Genomic DNA, 24,071 nt, shown 5'->3' on the forward strand with positions numbered 1-24,071 from the left:
ATAGCACCACCCTTTGCACACCAGCCCACACCCACCACCCACCGCAGTGACTCTGTGTCGGCTGTACCCTCTGCTGCAGATGCTCTCCACCAAGAATCTGCCCGGCTTGTCCCCTGGCCTCCTCAAGTCTCTGCTTGGATGTTGCCTTAGTAAGCCTACCTTCAACATCCTAGTTACAACTCTCTTTTTCCCACTGTACTTACTCCTTTCTAACATACGGTATGTTTTACTTATGATGTATTATACTCTGTGTTGTGCATGTTCCCCCAGTAGAAGGTAAGCTCCATGAGGGCAGAAGGTGTTTTGTTTTGCTTTGTTCTCTAGCAGATTGTTGTAGCACAGTGTGGCACTGGTAAGGAGTAAATAAGTATTTGTTGAATTAATGAATGCACGTTAGCCCCTGCTACCGAAAGTGAGGTAAAGGAGAGGTGGAGAGAGGGGATAAAGGTCCTTCTGAGCCCTTCTCCCCCATATCTGCCTCTGGGGTGTCTGCAGCATCTCTGCAGCTCACTGGGCCGAGTCCGCTCACAATCTGGCTTCTCTAACACCACCCCCCAACTACCACCACGGCTCCCAACCAAGAACTGACAGTGACTTTGGGATTGAGAAGGGTGGGCAGTTTGCAGAGCTTTGTTTACACCAGGGCTTTATAGTTTAGATAAATCATGGGAAGAGACATAAAGACACCTGGGAATGAGGGGTTAGGCAGGAGAAACTGAGGCTGGAGAAGAGGTCCAGCCACTTCACTTCTCAACCCCCAGGTTGGAAGGCCAGGGCCTCTCTGATCCCAAAGGCTCTACCAACCTGCCTGGGAAGTGCAGGGTGAGAAGAGGGGCGTCACTTTCAGCAGGCAGCACCTCCCCACCTCTTCCTGATTCACCACNGTGAGGGAGCAGTGGGGAGGAGGAAGGGTGGAAAGGCGAAGGAGAGAAATGACTCCTGGTCTTCCACTCTCTCAGCAGGACCCCCCACCCTGGCCTCTGGTTCGCGAAAGCCGCCCAGCTGTTTCTGATTCTTTCGTACACGCAGCCCCGCCCGAGGGGGTGGGGGAACCGAGGCACTGGGGTAGCCTGGAGAGACTTAAGTTCGGCTCAGCAGGGCGGGAAAGGGCGGGGAGTCCTTGTCCGAGCCGCTTGTGTGCCCCCGATGCTTCCGTCGTCGGTTCCAGGTCCACAGGCCAGAGGGGAGCACCGGGGCCAGGCGGGAGGGCGCGAACCATGTCTAAATATTGTTTGCGGGCAGGGGGTGCGGTGGGCAGTGGGTCGGTGGAGCGAGGAACAACAAGCCCTAGATGAGAGAAGCCCCTTCCTGAAGCCAGCTGCCCAAGGAGCCCCAGTTGGCAGCGTTGAAAGGGGGTTAAGAGCCTCCCACAAGGAGGTGACAGAGGTTCTACCCATTTCACAGAAGCGCAAGATCCGAGCGAGGACCGAGGAAATGAGCGCATCTTCCGTGGCTCAGCTCGGATGTCACTGTAGGTTAGAGGACAGGGGGAAGTGTCTGCGGCGCCCCTCACTCTGCGCTCCTGGCCATCACCCACGGAAGTTGGGGTTGCCGATTGAAGGGCGCTAGGACCCGGTGGCGCTGCGTCGGCCAGGATTGGGCGCTGCGGGGCTCTGAAGGGCACCCCCGCACTCCGTCGCACNCGCGTCCCAGGCCCCGGGCTCGGCGCGCCGCCGTCGGCTTCCGGCACCCGTTCACTGCGCCCCGCTCCGGGACCCTACGCCCCGGCTCTCGGACTCCAGGTGCCCCTGCGTCCCCCGCCGCCGGCGAGCCCTATGGCCCCCCAAGGGGGTGAGGTAGGAGCAGCCTGAGTGCCCCGAGCCGGTGCCCCGTCCACGCCCCTCCGGGTCGCGCGGCGGGAGTCATCGGGGAGCTATGCTGAAGCCGGGTGGTGCGGAGGAAGCCGCGCAGCTGCCCCCTCGGCGCGCTCGCGCCCCTGTCCCCGCGCTCGCGCCAGGACCCGCGGCCCCCGACGGTTCTCGGGCTTCAGCCCGCCTCGGTCTTGCCTGCCTGCTGCTACTGCTGCTGCTGACGCTGCCGGCCCGCGTAGACACGTCCTGGTGGTGAGCACGGCTTTCGGGGTGGGGAGGGCGAGGCGCTGGGTCAGAGGCCGGAGGCGCCCAGAGAGAATACGCAGCTCCTGGCACCAGCTGCTCAGGAGACCAGGCTTTCGCTTCGACGGAGTTAGAGACGATCCGAGCCGGACTGTCACTTAAGTCGCAGAGTGGGGGTGGGGGTGGATAGGTGTGCTGCTCGCCCAGGGAGGTGGGCGCTGGGTGTTTGGAGCAAGGACGCCAGATGGTCGAGGCTTTCCAGATCCCCCTCTATTTCAACTCAGTCTTAGGGGGAAAGCTACCTTCCAAGGTTCTCTCAGGGTGGATTCAAGAAACCAATCGCCCATCTGGGGCCTTCGGTGGCTCTCCAGCAGGACCCCCTGATCACCTAACGTCGCCCCCCGCCCCTGGGAGGTGGAGAAAAGGGCATTTGGCGAGGGAGGTTGAGGCTCCCGCTAGTCTACCCCACCGGGTATTGCAGCGAGACTCTGGGGTTCACGCGGCAGCACCCCAGCACAAGGCTTAGAAACGGAATCAAGGGGAAAACACTCCATTAACTCCCACAATTAAAACAAACAAAACACTTCGGTTTGCATACTTTAGGCGTTTGTCTTCAACTTCAGCTTTGAAGAGGTCACTTCGAGCCTTGATATCCCTAACTTCTTCCTTTTTCTTCCCCCAGATGACCCTCTATCTCCCATCTCCCTTTCCCGTCCAAGAACTAGAGGCTTCTGGAGTCCCAAAGTATTAAGGGACCCTCCCCTCAGATTTCCCACAGGCCTTAGACTCCAGACACTTGACGAGCGGATGGACGAGGTGAAAGGCATTACAAACCCACTGGATGTCTGCTCTTTTCCGAGTCCCCCCCGCACCACCCCCAAGCCCGGGGTGGCATTCATCCTTCTCTCTCAGGAGAAAGCTGCCCTACCTCCTCCCCCACCTTCGGGGGGGGGGGAACTGGGGAACTGAACTGAGAAAAGACAGTCTTCTCATCTTTCCTCTTCACGTGCCCCCCCCAATCAAACTGGCCTCAGACTGCACTCTTGCCCCTCCCTACCCATGCAGTGCCCCTTTCCTTTCCTTACTTTGCCCCTCCTTCCCTCAGCCTCCCCACCACAAAGAGTGGTCTCTCCTCCCCTTGCACCCTGTGGCTTTCCTCCTCTAGACTTGGAATCTTGGCTAGAAAGGGTGAGGGGTAGCTTGGGCTGCAGATTCCTATCATTTCAAGATGCGTTGCTCTCCATCCCCAATCCCCCCACCCCCCATTTTCCTGTTTCAGAAAAATCTCTCTTTTGGATCTTTTTCATCTCTGCAGTGTTGGGGAAGGCAAAGGGGGGGGGCTAGTTCTGGATGGGGGAGAAGGGAGGCCCCTATCTTACATCTGGCTTGAAACATTCTTTTAGAAAGGGGAAGAGAAGAGGGGACAGAGGAGAAAAGCCTTTCAAAGTTCAGAGGGAGATCAAAGCCATCAGGGGCTCCGTTTGTCCGGGGACTTGTGTGTTCAGTGGCCCGAAGGAGAGGATGGAGTGACTACTGAGCATCTTTAGCCACCCCGGATGGCAATCTGCTTTTAGGGACTCTTGATTGCTTCTTACTGGTTTGAGAGGTCGTTTTGGGGACGACTTGGTGTTTAGTTGATGAAGTGTCACTCTGATAATTTCAGCATCCTGATAGTGCTTCCTAAAGACCCAACTCGGGTGCTTCCCAGTCCTCCATTTGTCCCTTGGCTACTTCCTCTCCTTTTCCTTTCTCCCTTCTACTACTCTCACCCTGCGTGGTTCACATGAAATATTTTGGGGAAACTCTGGGTAGAAGAGCCAGAGAGGAGGGCCAGGGATACAGTGATAGGGAGGGACTCCGCAGTCCCTGGGAAAGGCAGCGATGGAGCCCAGATGGGGGGGTGAGTGCAGAGGTTAGTTCAGTCTCCTTTGCCTCACACCTGTCACAGCTCTGGGCCCCAGATGCCGGTCTCAGTGGTCATCGCTTCTGAGATAAAAGTGGAAAGCTGCTTTCTCAAGGCAGGTCAGGCCCCCAAGGTGATTCTCTCTCTTTCCTTTAGGAAAAAAGCCCAGCAAGATTGATACTTTGTCCAAACCCTGAACGAGATGCCTGTTGACTCTGGGTGTGTCCGTGTTCCACTCTGGAGCAGAAGGTCACCACTGTCACCAGCTAGCAGTCTGATCGTCCCCGCAGCCCTTCCCTTACCCTCCAGTCACTCCTTCCCTCTCCCCACCTCTAACTGGAGGAGGAAACAGATGGTCTCTTTTTAATCTGTGACAAACAGAGCAAGAAATAGGGGGCTCCTTGCACATGCTCCCCTGTTCCATTTTGCATTCTGCAGGGGGCTGGATGTAGGGAATCCCGTGAGCAGGACAGCGGGCACGGATTCATGGAGGGAGAGGAACAGAGTATCATGATACTAGCATTATCGTCACCACCACCAACTGCCAGTCAATGAATCTTTACTAAGCTTTGGACACTACAACTACTTTACGAGCATCATCTTCTTCAATCCCCATAGTAATCCGGTGAGGTAGATACTGTTATTATCCCCATGTCATGCATGAAGAAAGTGAGGACTGGGAGGGGAGTGGTAAGAAACTTGCCCAAGTTCACACCAATTTTGGAGCTAGATTGCTCTATTTCTGGTTAAGCACTGTACGCTTCTCGTGTTCTCGGAATGAAAATGAGGTTGGACTTTGGAGTCAGATATCCTTGGCTCACCCTGGTTCTCCTCTGACTAGTCCCGAGGGAGAGAGCTGGGGATTATCACTTAATCTCCCTGAACCTCAGTCTCTTCATCTGTAAAATGGAGCTCTGTCTCGTAGGATTTTTGTTTAGAAAAATCTTTCATGAACTGTAAAGTACCGTATAAATGATGTTGTATTAAGAGATTCAGGGAGGGTAAATAGTTTTTATTCCTGTGTTCAAAGCCCTGTGTGGGCTGGGCTGAATTGTGTACACTAGGGACTGCAAGAGGGGAAATGAAAAGAGCATCCCTGGCCTCATTAAAAAGACACAAATATAAAACATCTGCAAATAGGCTGGCAATGTCAGCAGGAGTAAAGCTGTAATTGAAATGAAGTTTATGGCTGGCTAGGGGGAAAAGAGAGTTGGCGGTAAATCAGAGTGGTTAGGTGTTTGTTTATTCAACAAACAGTTATTAAGTGTCTACTGTGTGTCAGACACTGCTCTAGGTTCCGGGGGTAACGAAGTGAACAAAACAAAAATCTCTGCCTTCATGGAATAGGGTGTCTGAATCCCCCAGGGATGTTGGTGAAGATGCAGATTCTGACTCAGTAGGCTTGGGGTGGGGCCCAAGGCTCTGCATTTCTAACATCCCCAGATGATGCCCATATGGCTGTTCTGGGGACCACACTCTGAGTAGCAAAGGGCTAGAGGAGGGCCTGGGTCACTTTGTCAAAGGAAGGGATGTGAATGGGTCCTAAGCAGGTGAAGGGAACGTTCTGGGACAGGTTGCTGGGAAGGAAGTGAAAAGGGAAAGGGAAAACAGAGCTAAAGTCAGGGGCATCTCTCCCCCTCTTACCAGCCAACGAGCCGCAGCTCTGTGCCCTAACCGCTGAGCTCAGTGCTTGGCACATGGTAGGCAGTTTGCAGGCATGTGTTGAATCGAGAGGGGGCTCAGGCTCAGTTGTATTGGAGACCCCACCACCACCACAAGGGGCTGACCACTGGCCAGCAGGCCTGTGCCCTGCTCTGCAGAATTGCACCAGTGGGGCACTTAGTGAGGCTGCTTCGTGGGGCCTGGGTGGTAGCAGAAGACCGTAATTATCTTCCTGTCTTAGGTACTGAACGTTCCCACGCTTAGTGAGGATGTAACAAGAAGGACCGATGTGGGCTGCAGCAGAATGGATTTAAGTCAGACCACAGGAAGGACTTATTGCCAGAGTTTGGCCTGCCTCACTCCAGACTGTCTCATGAGGGCTGGATTACTGGTCTCCCATTCCCATCCAACCCCCCTCTTTCCAAGCCCCAGTAAAAAAAACAAACACCCATTGCTTAGAGTAGTATTTGGGCCGAACTGGGGAAGCAGAACGGTGGTGAGACAGGGACGGGCTCCAACTGCAACGGTCTCGATTCTCCAAACAAAGCACCGCGGCAGTGGGTGTAACTCCAGGCTGTGCGTCAGGCGGCCTTTTCCGGCCTGGCTGGGCCCGGGGTGTTTATTTTGTTTGTTCCTGGAAGCTATTGCCCTGATGGACAGTGCTGCTGGGGACGCTGATTCCATGGGATTTGTCAGTGGTGGGCCGGCCCTCTCACCCCTCCCCCGGGACAGATGGGCCCCATCAGCCCTGCTGAGCTCCAAAAGAGGCAAGCAGCAGCCCTCCTTGCCTCTGTCGGACTTGGTGTCACCAGCGGTGATCTAGTTTGTGGGTGAGGGCCAGGCACAAGGATGTGGGCGGAGGGTGGGGGTACCTAGACCCCAGGGCCGTCCAGCTTTTCCTCTCTCCCCACTGGCTGCCTTCTGTTCTCCTCACCCACTTCTAGGCCCACTTTGGGATCTTTCCCAAACCACAGGCTCATTCACAGCCCAGACCAAATCTTTTCAGCCTGTAGCAGCGGCTGCCCGCCCCCTTTACTCCCCACCTGTTCAGAGAAAGGGAGAGAGGTATTCATTTGATGTGTCAGGAGAACAGAGAATTCCAGAGGGCCAAGGAAGGTGCTAGATGTTGGAGACACAGCGAGGAGTGAGAAGTGGATGAATGGGTCAGATCTCATCTGGTGACCTCACGGAGAGAAGAGGTGATGACGCCCCCCTGTCTTCTCGGAGATGTTCTTCCCGAGGCTTGGGGTGGAGTTCCGGGCTCGGAGTGTTTGAGTGAAGAGAAAATACTGAGAAATTTGAGAGTGACTCTAGCAACCCACCTAACTTTTAGGAGCCCACTCCAACTGATCTTCTTAAAATTGTTTGAATCGAGCAGAGTGGGGACTGGAATATGGGGAGTGTCACCCCGCTCGCTTTATCTTGGGGTGGGGTCTTCCTCCCCAAGACCTCAGGTTTGGGAGTGAGGAATTTTAGCTACATGGGTCTGACGAGAGCTGTAAACATGACTCAAAACTGCCCACGAAGTCCCTTCCCACTGCTCCCTCCGTGTCTCCATCCTTCCCTCCCCAAACTGTCTTCATGGATGAGCCATGAAGGACGTGCCTCTTACGTGTGGGTGTAAGAGTGTTGTCTCAGACTCTTGTTTTGTTAGTTTATTTTTCTCTGAGGCTCTTAATGTTTATTAAATAAACAGGCAATGGGTTTGTGTGACATGCCTACGGCTTCTATGTATGTGACACATGCCTGGCCCGTGTTCTGGGAGTTGTGTGTCACTTGGACCTTTGGCTGGGGAGCGGGGGATGGTGAGAGACCACTCAATTACTCTCTGTAACTGCATAGCCATTTCTCCAGAGCTTGTGGGTAAAGCTGTACCCGGTGGCCTCAGGGAATGTGGGCTGGAGGAGGGGAAGGAACCTCTTCAAGTTCTGAATGCCAAACCTTCCCCTCCTTCTCCCCCTCCTGAGGCAGGAAAAGGGCCAGGATGCTCTGACAGGGTCGTCTCCACCTTGCAGGTACATCGGGGCACTGGGGGCCCGAGTGATCTGTGACAATATCCCTGGTCTGGTGAGCCGGCAGCGGCAGCTGTGCCAGCGTTACCCAGACATCATGCGCTCGGTGGGCGAGGGTGCCCGAGAATGGATCCGAGAGTGTCAGCACCAGTTCCGCCACCACCGCTGGAACTGCACCACGCTGGACCGGGACCACACTGTCTTTGGCCGCGTCATGCTCAGAAGTAGGGGCCTCTTCTACCCTGCTCCAACTGCTTCCCTTTCTGTGCCTGGGGGGGTGAGTGGGTAGGGCAGGCACATCGTCCTCCCCTCTCCCACACACTGCCTCATAATCCGACAGACAGTTGCGGGCAGAGCCCAGGATACAGTTGGGAACAGACCCTCAGTACCTGAGATATGTAGGCAGGGACCCCTCTAAATTCTAGTGTTCTGGGATGAAGCACAAAGGTACAGAGTTCCCTACTGCCTCCATCTCTCATCTTCCCTCCCCCTTTCCTCTCCAAGCCCAGCGTGAGGGTTTCCATGCACTATAACCACTAGGAAGGCTGCTCCTTACTCACTGCCACCATCACTGCCCTCACCCCAACACTCCCAACATTACAGTAATGGCAGCAAGGGATAAACAGAAAGGTGATATGTAAATATTTGGAGAGTTGGTGGCTTGGCCCTGGCTTAGCAAAAAAGCTAAGCAGGAGCTAGACAATAAACTAGTAGAAAGGGAAGAATGGGAATCAGGAGGTATCTGGGGGACAGGGGTGATGAGTCATCAATCCCTGAGAGCAGGGTAAGAAGGAAGCAGGCGGAGGAGGGGGGTAGTAGCAGTTCTCCGCAAACAGGCTGACCCCTGGGCTGGGGTCTCCATTGTAGGGGAACTGTCCAGCAGAGCAGGCCTGAAAAGGCCTGGAATGTGGACTGAGGCCGGCTTAGCTGAGCCAGGATTGGCACTCGGTGGGAGGGGATGACTCACTGTGAAACTTTTCAATGGATGGGTCCAGGGAGTTTGGAAGGAAGCAAGAGGACAGGTCAGCCCAAGAGGTCAGACGTACAAAGAAGCGGACAGAGAGTGCTGAGGGCCGCGGGGAAGAGGTCGGATACTCTGGGGAGTGCCTTTGGAAGGGAAGGCCACCTTGAATAAGCAGGTGTGGGAGTTGCTCTGGGAAAGACAAGAAGAGAGGAAGTTTCAGAGTCGGTGAGTTGGGGGTTGTGTGGGCTGAAGAAGGGGACAGACTTGTTTGGTTTGCTCTCTCTTGTACCTCTACCTTTCTCTCTCCAGGTAGTCGGGAGGCAGCATTCGTATATGCCATCTCATCTGCAGGGGTGGTCCATGCTATCACTCGTGCCTGCAGCCAGGGCGAACTGAGTGTGTGTAGCTGTGACCCCTACACCCGTGGCCGACACCGTGACCAGCGTGGGGATTTCGACTGGGGTGGCTGCAGTGACAACATCCATTATGGTGTTCGCTTTGCCAAGGCCTTTGTGGATGCCAAGGAAAAGAGGCTTAAGGATGCCCGGGCCCTCATGAACTTACATAACAACCGCTGTGGTCGCACGGTCAGTACTCATGTCTACGTGTGCGCATCCCTATCTGCTGGGGGTGACCAGTACATGTGATCATGGAGTGAATGTGAAGGTGGACATGCTGAAGGCTCCTGGATTGCGTCCAGAGGCCCCAACCCCCACGGGATGGATAGGAGTAGCGAATGCAAGGGAGCTTGGGAATGCAAAGCGTGTAAAGTGTCTTCGCAGAGGTGGAAAGTAGGGAAAGGTAGAGAAAAGAAGGGAAATAACTTTTTAGGAAGGGGAGGGACCACCTCCATAAAGACTGAGTGGGGTAAGAGCTTGTTCTGGGCAGTTCACTGGTTTCTGAGCACCGTGACTGTGCCTAGTACTGTGCTGGGAAATGACAGGCTAGAGAAGGAGAAGGCATAGCACCTTAAACTCTAAAGCCATGTGGGGGCGCCTGGGTGGCTTAGTCGGTTAAGCGTCCGACTTTTGCTTAGGTCATGATCTCACGGTTCGTGGGTTCAAGCCCCGCGTCAGGCTCTGTGCTGACTGCCAGCTCAAAGCCTGGAGCCTGTCTGTCACTCCCTCTCTCTCTGACCCTCCCCTGCTCACGCTGTCTTTCTCTCTCTCTCTCCTAGAAATAAATAAAAAACATTAAAAAAAAATAAAAATAAAAAAAATAAAGCCATGTGAAACTAGGGCATGCGACAGCATACTGTAATCACGAACAGGGTTCGGTGGCTCTGAGTTCAAACGGGTTATTATGGAAAGAAAGCACTGGTGGTCCAGGAAGGATTCATGGAGGAAGAGGTTCTTGAATGGGTGGGTTCTGATGGGGAGAGAACCCACTGTTCAGCCTACGCCAGACGTCAGAGCACTTGTGCTTGTAACCCTAGGGATGACTGAAAAGCACCCTGACAGGCCTCCTCTCCCTCATCTCCCAGGCTGTGCGGCGGTTTCTGAAGCTTGAGTGTAAGTGCCATGGCGTCAGTGGCTCCTGTACTCTGCGCACCTGCTGGCGTGCGCTCTCAGACTTCCGCCGCACCGGCGATTACCTGCGGCGGCGCTACGATGGGGCCGTGCAGGTGACAGCAACCCAGGATGGTGCCAACTTCACAGCAGCCCGCCAAGGCTATCGCCGTGCCACCCGGACTGACCTTGTCTACTTTGACAACTCCCCAGACTACTGTGTCTTAGACAAGGCTGCAGGTGAGTTAAGGAAAGCAGGTAGGGACATGGAGCCCTGGTTCTTGGTGCAGGTGCCCCTGGTCAATCACAGTCTGTTCAGCCACAGGAGTAAGGAAAGCAGAACCGTGGGAGGCATCAGTCTCCTCTAGACACAAATGTCTTAGAGTAAGATTGATGACAGGGGCGCCTGGGTGGCTTAGTTGGTTGAGCGTCAGATTTCGCCCAGGTCATGATCTCACAGTTTGTGGGTTTGGGCCCCGCATCAGGCTCTGTACTGACAGCTCAGAGCCTGGAGCCTGCTTCAGATTCTATNAAAAAAAAAAGAAGATTGATGATGAATGCCTCAGGCCACCAGTCCCAGTGCTACCCAAGCAGAGGAGAGGTCATCTCTCACTCTTCTATATCCCCAGCATCTGGGGGCACAGTGGGTATCACTCAGGGATTGTTTAAATGAGTCACCCCTTTTCAATACCAAGCAATGTGTGGGCTGCACAGAAGCGTGAGGCGGAGGAACCCTAAGTCTCTGGCTCTTGATGATCTAGCTAAAGAAATGAGATGTAATCAGTGGACTGATGCAATTGCAGAAGGCACATGGCTGGAGAAGTCAAGAAAAGCTTATTGGAAAATGTGGAATTTAAGCTGATTCTGGAAGTATAGGGGTCACCTGGACAACCTAGAGCTAGAGGGAGAAGCAGGCCAATAAGGAGAGTGGTAGGTGGGAAAGTACATGATTGTTCTAGGTACCAAGAGCTATGAAGAATCCGACTGAGTGAAGGTTTGGGATGGGGAGACTAGAGGTAGAAAGACAGGTGAGGATCGGACCATGAATGGCCCTGAAAGACTGTATCCAGTGCGCTGCCAAGGAAGATTCTGTAGTGGAGTTGGGGAAGCAAAGAAAGGGATCCCAGCAGAGCTAACCGCTAGCAGAAAGCAGCAACTTGTTTTTCAGTCTGGTCCAGATATCTGTGGTGGAATCCTTGGGGATGCTGGAAGGTGATATGCTATTGCCCCCAAAGAGTAGAAGTTACCATCATAGCTCATATTTCAGGTTCAGGCAGGTTAGACGAGGAACAACCTGCAGTGCAAAAGAGCTGCTCCTCGCCGGGCTACTGTCATGGGCTCACAGGCTCTTCTCTGCACACTCAGCACTCAAGACTTGGGTGAGATGGAGCCAGGGACCACAGCCGTCTTTGGTTCTGCTTGTTTTCAGCCTTCGCTGTCATTCCTGGAGAGTCAAATGGCTCAGAGCAAATCTGGGCACAGAAACAGGGTGGGGCTCCCCCCAGGTAACACAGAAAGTAGTTTGTGCCCTTTGGAGGGTGCCAGGAGAAAAGGAGTTAAGAGTCCTTCTGATTCTCTCAGTGATTTCCTGCCACTAGGTATGTTTTCTTCCCAGGTAATATAATTCAGAGGACTACTCTCTGAATGTCTTGAAATAATTCCATAGCAGCCGAGGGGTAAGCCTATGCTGCCATACCTAAAATGCACCTTTGGGGAAGGATCTTTGGAGTCAGAAGGAAGGGTGAGTCATAGATGTGTTGGTTTTTCTCAGAGGCGTAAAATTAAGTCTCCTAAAACCCAAAGTGGGGCCTGGAATTCAAAGGGTGTAAATCACCCCAGAAAGGGGTATGGAGCCACAAATTTCTGCCAAAGCAGTCCTGTCCAGTGGAACCCTCTATGATGAGAGAAATGTTCTACATATGTTTTCCAATATGGTAGCCACTTAGCCACACGGGATTACTAAGTATCTGAAATACAGGTATTGTGACTGAGAAGTTAAGTTTTAAATTTTAGTTAACTTAGAACTAAATGACCATACGTGGCTGGTGACTATAGCACTAGACAGCTCAGCTCTAGAGTACAGGAGAGGATTTTGGTGCACAAGAGAAGGACTTAAGATCCAGCCCTTGGAGTTAGAGGAGAGTACTTAGATAGTAGAACTAGTTAGCCCACACTCTGGAAGAGTGGGGCCTCTAACATTTTGGATTGCATACTCTTATCATTAAAAAGTTATTTGAGCATGTACCTCTAATATATGGATATTTACTTTAAAAGGTATCTATGTTCCACTGTAATAACATGTACTTTATAAAACAAAGTAGAGATTTTAAATTTATGAGATAAAAAACAAATGTAGAAGTTCTAAGTTCTAGCACTTAAAAAATTTTTGTAATGTTTATTTTTGAGAGCGACAGAGCATGAATGGGAGAGGGGCAGAGAGAGAGGGAGACACAGAATTCAAAGCAGGCTCCAGCCTCTGAGCTGTCGGCACAGAGCCCAATGCGGGGCTTGAACCCATGACCCGTGAGATCATGACCTGAGCTGAAGTCGGTTGCTTAACCAACTGAGCCACCCAGGCACCCCTAGCATTTTCTTTGTGTATTGCAGCAGGATGCACAGACTACTGCAAGACAATCAGTCAATCTATTCCCCTTCCTCAACTCCTAGGTCAGTTCCTGTCCCATCTCTGGGGAAGGGTTAGAACAGACAGATAGTTTCTAGGGCCTACCCATCCAACATTCTGTGGTTTTACATTTGTTGGCAGGACCTCTTTTGCTAGAATTGGTCAGAATGAAGTCCTAAGCACCCTGTGTGCAGGAAGATAATATCATTCCTACCCTTCAAGAGCTCCTACTGTAAGGGCTGAGCAAGGGGTATTCTGTAGGAATCCCATAGGGAAATGCCTTTGGACAGTCACACTGACCAGTTCACTTCCTCAGCTGAACAGAGATTATAGATATAACAATCCACTGAGTTAGATGCTATTACTATGCCTATTTTCATATGAGAAGATCAAAGCCCAGAGAGATTAACTTACCTAGCTAAGATGTGGGAGGCCTGGAACTGAAACGTGGATAGTCTGACAGTAAAGCCCATGCTTTTAATGCCTTCCTTGTATGGTACAACTCAATAAAATGTAAACTAAGGGCCAAAATACTAACAAATGGTAGCTGCATAAGAGTTGTGGCAAGACTTCTTGGAAAAGATAAATTATAGGCTGTTGTTTTTTTGTTTTTTTTAACTGTTTAGTATGGAAAACTTCTCACATAGGGAGCCCTTATCCAGCTTTAACAGTTAGGAGCATTTTAAGGCTAGTTTTGAAGGAGACGTGAAGTGTCTCCTTGGTACTGGTAGGTGAAATCAATGGTCTTTGGGGAGGCTTGACAGTGGGAAGAAGCCAGGGTGGTGCAGAGGGAAGTAAGGAGATGGTCATTTTGGCCAGTTGGGCATATTTTCAGGAAAAGGGATTCTTTATGGTTTCCTCATGAGGATGTGGGTAAGGGAACCCAGAGCAGCTGAAGTAAGAGGTAACTTGGTTCTCACTCTCTCTCTTCCCCAACCCAGGTTCCCTAGGCACTGCAGGCCGTGTCTGTAGCAAGACATCCAAGGGGACGGATGGTTGTGAAATCATGTGCTGTGGCCGAGGGTATGACACAACTCGAGTCACCCGTGTCACCCAGTGTGAGTGCAAATTCCACTGGTGCTGTGCGGTACGGTGCAAGGAGTGCAGAAACACTGTGGACGTCCACACTTGCAAGGCCCCCAAGAAGGCAGAGTGGCTGGACCAGACCTGAATGTAGAAATACCTCACTCATTCCTCTACTTAAAACCTCCTGGCTCAAAAGCACAAGATCTTTGCATGCACACCCTCCTCTACCCTCAACTCTGGGCTGCTACAGTTTCTATTTAAGGACTTGGAGAGTAATCCAGAAGGACTCTGGTGTCCTGACTGGTTCCTTAGCCCTGGGAAGGAGTTGACAGGGGATGTAAGAAACTGAACAGCTCCCTGACTACCCCCTCTGGAGGTTGGAAGGGAGAGGGGAAGAGGTAGGAGCCTTCAGAGTGATATAAGTTGCACTAAAGCACATGGTCAAGGCTCATTTTTCCTTTCCTTTGCACTGGCTTCCTGACACTTCTTGTGTGTGCAAGAGGAAGGGTACCTGGAGAGAGCTTCTTCGTGTTCCTACCTGACTAAGGGTAGATGGGACAGAGAGAAAACCACATCTCTTCCCTGAGTCAGTTTGCCCGGTACCCCAAAAGAAACTCTCAGGCTACAAATTTCTTCCTGGGAGAGCCTGGGATTGCTAGATAAAAGTTAGTCCTAGTGGACACGGTCCCATTCACATGCTCATAGGTTTATAAACTGCTGTATTTTTTAGGGGAAAAAATTATATAACTATACAAACATACATTCTCTTACAATCTCCCTCTTCTTTTCAACCTATATCAGATAGCACTGCCTCTTGCTCACTTGCTGCCTGTTCCAGCCAAGTGGCATGTAGTGGTCCTTATGCCTAACAGATCACTAGAACACTCCTGAGAAAGAGTAATTTAGTAAGCCTGCCTAGGCCTTGGGATTTTATTTTATTTTTGTAAAGTTTCTATGTGCTCTTCTGGAGGTCAACTAGGTTTGGGAAACACTATTAGTAAAAGATATGTGACTCATGGAGGGTGGGAGAAGATAGCAGGCCTGATCTCAAGGGTCCCACATGAGGCATCATGTAGTGTATACATGTCAGGTAGGGATGTCTGGTTTTGACAAGTTTTAGGAGAGAATCCTAGTCTCTGAAGTTGGGCGTGGAATCCAGTGGCTACAGCGGAAAGCAGAGCTGGGGCTTTGGGGCCAAAGTGGTACACAGTTTAGAAAATAGCCTTTCCACATTTATTGAACAAATTTGAATTTAGGGGCTCTGTAAGTTCTGGGGATTATTACTGTTCACTCCATCTTTGGTTTAAACAGGGGAGTTCCTTCTCTGCTACTACCTGCTGCCTAACTAAGCTTCAGTAGCGGAGTCTCCAGAGACAGCAGGCTTAGTAAGCCACGGGCTAGGACACAGAGTCCCAGAAACTGTGATGTCCTATTTTTATGTGACTTGGACAATGGAAGAACAGAATGGTATAGAAATTTGCAGTTATGATAGACCTGGGTTGAAATCACAGCTGTGCCATTTACTGTTTTTGATATTTTGAGCAAGATACCCAAATTCTCTGAGCTTCTATTGTCTCATCTGTAAAACAAGGTTATAAACATCTCAAATACTGAGTTTTAATTATGGCCCCAATTCCATCTAACAGATGCTCTTACCAAAATTCCTAACTGGTCTAGCCCATCATGACTTCTCTTGGAACCTTCCATTTAGAATTGTGAAGTATTGACAGCAGGATGTTGATTAAAGGGCCTACACAAGGAATTCTGAACATAGCACCCCCCCCCAAGTTCCTCCCCAACATCCCTTGGGGTCCTCACGTGTTTGTGGAGCGGCTTCACTCTGCACAGGCAGCAGAAGGATAGGGGAGCCAGAGCTCTGGGCCATGGGGGCAGATTTATTTGGATGATAGGACTAATATTTGTGTAACCTGCCGAGACCTGTGTGGGAGAGTTTAGGGTGGTTTTTCTTTTGGTGAGGGGTTTGCTCCGGTTTCACATCCATTAACACAAAACATGAGCTAGTCAGGGCCCTTGTGGTCTGCGGTGAGGGGATTCCTGTGGAGAAATGGGACTGAGTGAGTCAGGCCAGGGGAATGTCTTCCTTGCAGAGTGGAGTCAACTGGATAACTGATGAGCCAATGGTGGGATTAGGGAGGGGGAAACGGGAGGGGAAGAGAAGAGCTTCTGACATCTTGAGCTGGGATTAGGAGGAGGAAAGCCTTAGCATAGTGGGAAGGTAAGGGGGTCAAAGTCAGTCTGAATCAAGAATACAGCTGAAGGAATTTACATCAGGGTCTTTGCATAGAGCCTCAGGTCCCAGTGAGCCCCTGCTCTCCTAAGAATGCCCAAGTTACCACATAAATGATAGCTAGGCCTTCCTGGGACTGCAGCCCAAGTTCAATCTGCCTGTGCTCTGTCACCTATTCCTTTTCAGTTCTTACCCCCATGGAAGCAAGTGAGCCTCCTCTGGCATCTCACACTGCTCTATGCTTCCCCTGGGCTCCACATTCTAGTTCATAAAGACCCACATTTTGTAATTTCCTATAAATGGTTAAGAGGAAAGCAAGCTGTCTAGAGAGTGAGAAGTTTGAACAGTGGGGTGGATAGCGAGAGAAGAGAGGTCCATGTGAGCCCCACTACAGAGGCAATGTGGTCCCAAGAAGGAATGATGGCCAAGCAATCAATTTTTCCTCATATTTCTTAGCTTGCCTCTGCATTGTGACTGGCTTTGGACAACTGGCGTCCATTCTGCAATAAAACAAACAGAAACTAATTTATCTGGAACAAGCAGCAAAAGGAGAACTTTATTTGGTGCAGTCGGGCTCCATTTAGTCCTGCTGTCACCCACTCACAGCGTCTAACCCTCTCTCATGACCCTCCTCTGGTCCGGAGATTTCTGTGCCTCCAGCCGCAGTCTCTTAGCCCCTCTCTGACACTCCTTCCTGCCCTGTCCGTCCTCATTTCTTCTAACTTTCCCCATTTAGGTAGAATGCATTGCAGAAAGTGCTATTTGGAAACAAAGTTAACTTCAATGACACAATCTCTATCCTTTAAAGATCTTAGACTGTTCTAGAGAAGGCAGGTGACTGACGTACCTCAGCTGCACAGCCTGTGGCCAGTTGCTCTCATGTGGAAGTAAGAATGCCATCTTTAATCTAGTCCTGCACTATAAGAGCCAACTGCTATTATTGCTAGCCTTGAATAATAGCGCTCGCCCTTATGCTTTCTTAGAATGATGCTGGAAAAATGAAATCAGGGACTTCAGGTTATTTTTTTTTTTAATTAAACACTGCCTGGCCCTGAACGTGTTTGCAAAAAGTCTTGTAGGTCTGACTCATGACCACTTATGGCCTCATTTTTCTTCCTCCCTGCTGCAGAAAGTAATCTCTACTCCTTTTTCTCACCTCCCTTAGCAAGAACACCAACCACTGAGTCTTCTGCCAAATTCTCAGACCCACTCAGGACACTGGTTTCTACAGAGCTGAATATGAGAGAGATAATCCGGATTTTTTCCCCCCTCAGCCTGAGGTTTCTAAACACCCTCAGTGGTCACAGGGCAGGAGCCCAAGGGAGGACGCCAGGGAGAGTATGTTTCTCATCCCTGGGAGGCCGTCAGCCTAGCTCCTGCAGCCAAATTACAGCACCAGAGAATAATGTGATGCATTCCTGGGCAGGTCGGTGGGACCCTGGGCGCCTGGGCCTTGTGGAGAGAGGTGCCAGACACAGAGCTCTCCGTAAGCAATCCTGCAGAGCCGCCCCCTGGGTGCAGAAATGAAATACGGGAGAGCTTCACATTACACGGAGACCTGTAGCTCACACCTGGTTATTGATGGCCTTGGTGGAGGCCTCTGCCCCCTCCCTCCACTTGGGAACTGCCTGCTACTACGGGGGCTGGGCACCTTTGAAGCAATGTTGGAAAACAAGAAAGAGATGCTTCCTTTCCACTCTTGCCCTCCCTGCGAGCCGGCACACAACCGTGAGGTGCGCTTGCGTGCACACGCACGCAAGCTTCTCTCAGGCTGCAGCAGCGTTCTAGTCGTCCCGCGTCTCTAACGATCAAACAAGCAACTGGATTTCAATCACGCCCTTCAAAATTCCTGCCATTATCATTATCAGCGGTTCAGCCATTACCAAGGAACATTAAACATTTCCGTTCTCAATATGCAAGCTGCTGTGTGGTTTGGGGACTCCTATTTCTCCAGGGAGGTGGCAGAAAAAGGATGCAGAGAGGACATGGAGAGATACTACCGCCCGGTCCAAATGGCTAAGACCACGCTGGAGGTAGTGCAATTTGCGCCCTGTGTGCTAAGGATATGGCACACAGCCTCCTGGGGCCGCTCGGGGTGTACTCCCCAAGCCAGTGGCCCACGACCTGTTGTTTTTAACGTTTATTAGGTTAGAAAACAGGACAGCTTTGGGTTCCAGGGATAATCTCCACAAGAGAGGCAGTGGAGCGGAGCAAGCAGTGGCTTTACTAGGGTATATTTGTCACAGTTGCTGCACTGACCTGAGCTGTCCCAGAAGCTGCTATCCTCCTTGGGTGACTGGCGGGTTTCAGGTACTAGTCGGTGGGGTGTCAGTAATATGCCTGCCCCTGACCCCAGAGGTCAAAGTGATAGAAGAGAGGGAGAGTTTACAAGTACATTTTTCCACTTCCCATTCATGGCTCAAATTATCCCTGAGCATCTTTGTGGCTCTTCCTCACTGAAGACGTATCAGTCATCCTGGAGTTGAGAGAGCAAGGGAAGCCTTCTCCCCTTGGCCCCCTGACTCTGAACTACCCTTTGCTCTTTTCCATTCTGCCTGTGAGTCTATGGATGGAGCAGCTGGACATGGAAGTTCTCTTTGACCAAAAGGAGCTGAAATCTGGTGACTTTACTTCACCACTACCAGCCCCTCTAAGCAGGCCTGAGTAAACAGAAAAGCTAAGCTGAATGAAGAAAATGGGAAGACCATTTAGGCCACAACTCAAGGTGGGGCTTCCCTGAGAATAATTATGATGTCTTAAGAAGCTTTATCAGGTACAAAAGCTTTCCCATGGACTTAGTTTTCATACCAGTTTTCCCTGTGAGGCAGGAGACACTCTTGTTGCACAGGTGCTGTTCAGAAAGGCTCAGTGATCTGTCCCAGGTCATGTGATACTGAGTAGCTCAGAAAGAACTCAAATCCAGGGCTTCTCACTTCAAACCCTGTGTGCTCTCCTCAAACACTGACAATATCTAAGGCTGGAGGTGTCAGAGTCCCAGCCCCTTCAGGACAGAAACTGACACAAAATATTCTAGGAGAGTATGTCTGAGCAGAATTTTCAAAACGAACAGCCAAGGCCTTCCCTAACCACATCAGCACATCCCCTTTTGGTCATTGCTGCTGCTTTTGCCACCACCACAAAATGATCACTATGCCAAGCAGTCCGCCTTTAATCACCTCTGGCTCCTAGTGCTTTCTGTGCCTTTTTTTCTTCATCGGATTAATGCTTTTAACATTTGTTTTAATTTTATCTATTTCTTTTAAAGTGATGCTAAGTGCACAGAGTACAAGTAGTCTGAGAATCCATGAGAGGAAATTATCAAGGCTTTGGGCTTCTAAAGTATGTATTAGAATTTCCTTTGAGATTTTACTCTGTTTTTAAATGGCTGTCGACCCCTGGGCTAGGAAAGTAAGAACAGGGAATGACAGTGCTAAAAAAAAAAAAAAAAAAAAAAAAGTCTTATCCCAGGCCACATGCCTACCCATGGCCTAAAAGTCCTGGGACCTCTAGCTGAGACAGGTAATTTATCTACACCAAGGCAAGGAGAGTCCACCCTGCCGAGAAACCCCTACAAGATGAGGCAGACAACAGCTTTTTACTTGATCAAAAACTTTTGCTCCTCTCAACCCCTCCTCCCACCCTCATTCAAAATCTGGACTTCTGTGTGGGTCCAAGACAGTGAGACAAAGCAGCTCTAAGAGAGGATATGTGCAAGGGGAACCCTTCCCTGCTCAACCCTGGAATGCATTCCTTCAGGAGCAGCATAAGCCTGCACATACCCTACCTATCCCACTCCCGCACCCCAACTGTGAAGGCAGAAGGGAAAACTGCAGGAACACAGTGTTCATCCATCACAGACCCGGGCCCCCACCTGAGCTAGGGGAAGGACACCTCATGAAAACAGTCTACCTATAGTCAGGATCTGTCCCAGAGCAAACCTTACATTTTTGGTCCATCGATCTTGGCTCTCACTGCTCTCCCTGCTCCCCACCCCCACAGCCTCCGCATGTGGGCTCAGAAGTCATCATCTAAAGAATTCCACTGCTCACCTCCTGCATAGCAGCACAGCCCCATGAGGCCGCACACCAGATGGAGGGGATAAAAGTACGAGGTCATGGCTTCTAGCAAGAGGCTTTTTCTTAAACTAACCCTGACTTCTGGAAAAGAGGCAGAGCGAGAGAGTGTCGGGTGAGCTGCTGACGACAGCAGCTTCGTGGGTCTTGTGTAAAAAGGAAGGAAAAAGCCTTCATTAAAAATTTCCCTACTCCCACCCCCAGACCTATTTCTGATCCCACATTTACTTCGTGAAGGTGTCTGAGTAGAATGCACAGGCTGTGAAACTGAAGGGTTAGATCTTTCCATTTGTAGGAACCTATTCAACAGGCTGCCACACACATGCTGAGGTGGAGGCCAAGCCCTGAACGTGTCCTGTTTCTCCAGGAATTTAGCTCCGATGTCAAGGGCAAAGCTATGGAAGGTGGACTAGAACTCAGGGAAAACTGAGCAGGCTGTTAGCAGACCTTCAAAATGTTTGTGTGTATTAAACAAAGACAAGAGGACAGAGGAAAATCACCATTCCTAGTACCTCCATGCTCGGTGAGTGACAATGTACACAAGCAGCAATCACAAACGAAAACCAGTCTGAGGAATGGACCGCGAAACAGACATCTCCGGATAAAGCAATCAGGTGGAAGAGATTAATCAGACTTTCTACAGGGGTGACTTCTGAGTTGGAGTCTTAAAAGATAAGGTACGGACTGGTGAAGGGCAGTCAGAGAAGGCGTTCTAAAGTAAAAGACCTGGTATGTGCTGAAACGTAGAAGCAAGAATGTGCAAGCAATATATAAGGAATTTCAAGCAAGTACATATTATATACACTGGGGACCACAGAGAAATCAGAACGCTGAGATAAGGGCTTAACTAATGTGAGCTAGCGGCATGTGCCTAGACTGTCAGATGGTGCAGAGGCCCGTAGGGCCACACGGCATCTTGCTCTAGGTCAGTAAACACCGGGGCACCTCCGGGAAAGCTCAAGGATGAGGCCAGTTGTTACGCATGCAGGGACGAAAAGACAGCTCCACTGTAAAGTCTCACAAATGCTAAGTGTTAACTATAACTCACTACCATTTTAGATTCTAGGCTAAATAAGAGACATGAAGTATTCTATCCAGAACTGTGATGCATTCATGTAGGCTTCCAAGCCCAGGACCTGGCATGAATCAAGCCAAATGCTTAAGAAATTAGAATGTAAAAAAGAAATACTTTAAAATTAAAAATATGTGTTTCTTCCCCTCGCTCCCAACCTCAGAGCTTGACTGGCCCCTAGGTCCCATTTGGCATACTGGACTTTGTGGCTGGCGGATTCATTACCTCCAAGGCCACAGCGAATTGGAGGAGGGTGATGAAAGAACTTTAGGGACTACAAAACCAGCTAACTGATAAGTGAGAAGATAGTTCTTGTGCGCTACAAGCTGCCAGATCAAGAGGCTGCCAGACCAGAGACAAATTCCAATTTCCTGACTTCCAGTTAGGTCTCTGGCTTCTTGCATTTGTGAAGGTAAAAACAGAGCTATTGACCAAGCTCCTGTCATACTTCCTAACTGAGCTTTCTCAACTTCTGGGGACAAAAATCACAAGGGCAACCTGTCCTTCCACAGCATTTTCCTTGTGCTTTTTTCAGAAAAAGAATAAGCTGACCCTAGAACAACACTGGTTTGAACTGCATGGGTGTACGTATGTGCAGATTTTTAAAATAAATACAGTCCAGTACTGTAAATGTATTTTTTTCTTCCTTATGATTTTAATTATAAGAATACAGTATACAATACATATACAATTATGTGTTAACTGTTATTTTTTATATTTTTAAAATATATTTATTTTTGAGAGAGCAAGCAACCACAAGACGCAGAAAGGCAGATTGAGAGGGGGACAGAGGATCCAAAGTGGGGCTCTACACTGACAGCAGAGAGCCCGATATGGGGCTTGAACTCACAAACCGTAAGATCATGACCTGAGCCAAAATTGGAAACTCAACCAACTGAGCCACCCAAGGTGCACTTATTTATGTTATTGATAAGGGTTCTGGTAAACAGTTAAGATTTTGGAGGGTCGAAAGATGGATTTTCGACTGCACAGCAGGTCAGTGCCCGTAACTCCTGTGTTGTTCAAAGGGTCAACTGCATTAGAATACACACACACACACACACACACACACACAAACACACACACACATTGAATAAGCCCAAAGCTGAGCAGTATCCTAAGTTTTTGCTTTACTTAACTGGCACAATTTCGTGCTGAGAGGCAACCACTGAACAGGGACAGCATTTTTTTGGTATCATCTTAGTTTTTTTCCTTCTACCCTAGGCAATTTATAAAAAGTGATTTCTGAGGGGCGCCTGGGTAGCTCAGTCAGTTGAGCATCCGACTTCGGCTCAGGTCATGATGTCACGGTTCATGGGTTCGAGCCCCGTGTCGGGCTCTGTGCTGACAGCTACCTCAGAGCCTGGAGCCTGTTTCAGATTCTGTGTCTCCCTCTCTCTCTCAGAAATAAATTTAAAAAAATTTTTTTTCAATTTAAAAAGTGATTTCTGAAACCCTTCAGAATAGAAAAAACAGCTCAAGGGTTTCCATTCAACAGTGACACCACTATGAATTCATTAAGAAGTATGTTTCAGGCTCCACTATCATTTCCCTATGTAACATAAACCCACGGAATCTGACATAAGCTGATTGCTCATGCTGGTTATTTTATTTACATTTCTGAATGGAAGGGATTTCAATACTCATAAAATATCTGACATTATTTTTCATCTGCTCTCTTAGGGCAGCTATTATAAAACAGACATAGAGATAGAAGTCTCAACTTGTGTGACTGGTTAAGCAACCAAAGAAAAAGTTATTGCTCAAAAGCAATTAAAAAAAATAATTTGGGGCACCTGGGTGACTCAGTCGGTTAAGTGTCTGACTTCAGCTCGGGTCATGAACCTATGGTCTGTGAGTCTGAGCCCTGCTTCAGGCTCTGTGCTGACAGCTTGGAGCCTGGAGCCTCCTTTGGATTTTGTGTCTCCCTCTCTCTCTGCCCCTCCCTCACTCCCACTCTGTCTCTGTCTTTCTCTCAAAAATAAAAATAAACATAAAAAAATAATTCAATAGGGAGCTTGACGCCAAACAAGAGAGATATGGTTACTCTCAATGCCATCTGAAAGATAAAAGTTTAAAAAAATTTAAGTAACTGTTCATGATCTTCAATCAAGTCTTAATGGAATAGGTGGCAGTAGGAACTCAGGGGGCCTGGAGTCGACTTAACTCTTTCTCTAGAGACGTAACATTAGCAGACACGGTCCAGGATAAATGGGAACACAGGTGGATGGATGAGAGTGGGCTCCTTACAACCCAGAAATATGAATGTGACTCCTTATTAGCATGTTACAAATCAGACTCCTGAACTGGAAGATCCTGTCATGCAACTAACTCACTATCCGAAGATACATATTCTGTTAACCTACCAAAGACTAATAATTTCTACTTATTCCAGCAGATATAGCAAGCTCAGAAGGACTCTTAAAGAACTAACAGTCACCAGGAAATTCCAAAGCCTGGTCTGCAGTCCTCTGCCTCCAAGTCATTGTTCAAATCGTCCCACTTCCTTTCTCCTGCTGACACACTGGGTTAAATCAGAATACACTTTGACCTCTGGCACAACCTTGGGCCTACTCTTCCACTCCATATGATTCCATCATATTATCATATTTATTGTTTACACGCCTAATTAGCATAAGCTCCCCAAGGGGAGGTCCTATGCCGGTTCTGAAATATGTATTCCAAGGTCATATCCCTAATGACCCAGTAAGCACATATACTTGCTTGAGCCCAATAAAGATTTGAAATATTTTTTAGTTACTTAGAAAATCTTGGTGGTTCCCCTTATGAAAAGGTAGAATTGTCTAGGATGCAGAATTGATCCGCAAAATTCAGCTTGGGAGAGAGGGAAAAGGAACCTTATTTCAGTGCCTGCCCCAATATCCTTTTACGATTTTTAAAAAATTAACATGTGCCATCAGTCACT

General features: G+C 49.6%; 1 protein-coding gene across 1 annotated transcript; it reads left to right on the plus strand.

Annotated features, from left to right (window-relative positions):
- Positions 1-1,649: 1,649 nt before the first annotated feature.
- On the plus strand, positions 1,650-15,936 carry WNT2B (Wnt family member 2B). Its single transcript, XM_077780189.1, has 5 exons — positions 1,650-2,063; positions 7,635-7,855; positions 8,905-9,182; positions 10,079-10,343; positions 13,668-15,936. Exons 1-5 carry the CDS (start codon positions 1,876-1,878, stop codon positions 13,895-13,897), a joined length of 1,182 nt encoding a protein of 393 aa, XP_077636315.1. The 5' UTR covers positions 1,650-1,875; the 3' UTR covers positions 13,898-15,936.
- The last annotated feature ends 8,135 nt before the right edge of the window (positions 15,937-24,071 follow it).

The sequence above is a fragment of the Crocuta crocuta genome, unplaced genomic scaffold (genome assembly GCF_008692635.1).
Source record: "Crocuta crocuta isolate KB4526 unplaced genomic scaffold, BGI_CrCroc_1.0 scaffold364, whole genome shotgun sequence".
NCBI lineage: Eukaryota > Metazoa > Chordata > Mammalia > Carnivora > Hyaenidae > Crocuta > Crocuta crocuta.

Bases quoted from the DNA above. Each gene is read 5' to 3' on its own strand.
- WNT2B (XM_077780189.1), top strand. From the start codon at position 1,876: ATGCTGAAGCCGGGTGGTGCGGAGGAAGCCGCGCAGCTGCCCCCTCGG. The intron at 2,064-7,634 runs GTGAGCACGGCT...TCCACCTTGCAG, and splicing joins CGCGTAGACACGTCCTGGTG to GTACATCGGGGCACTGGGGG. The intron at 7,856-8,904 runs GTAGGGGCCTCT...TTCTCTCTCCAG, and splicing joins TGGCCGCGTCATGCTCAGAA to GTAGTCGGGAGGCAGCATTC.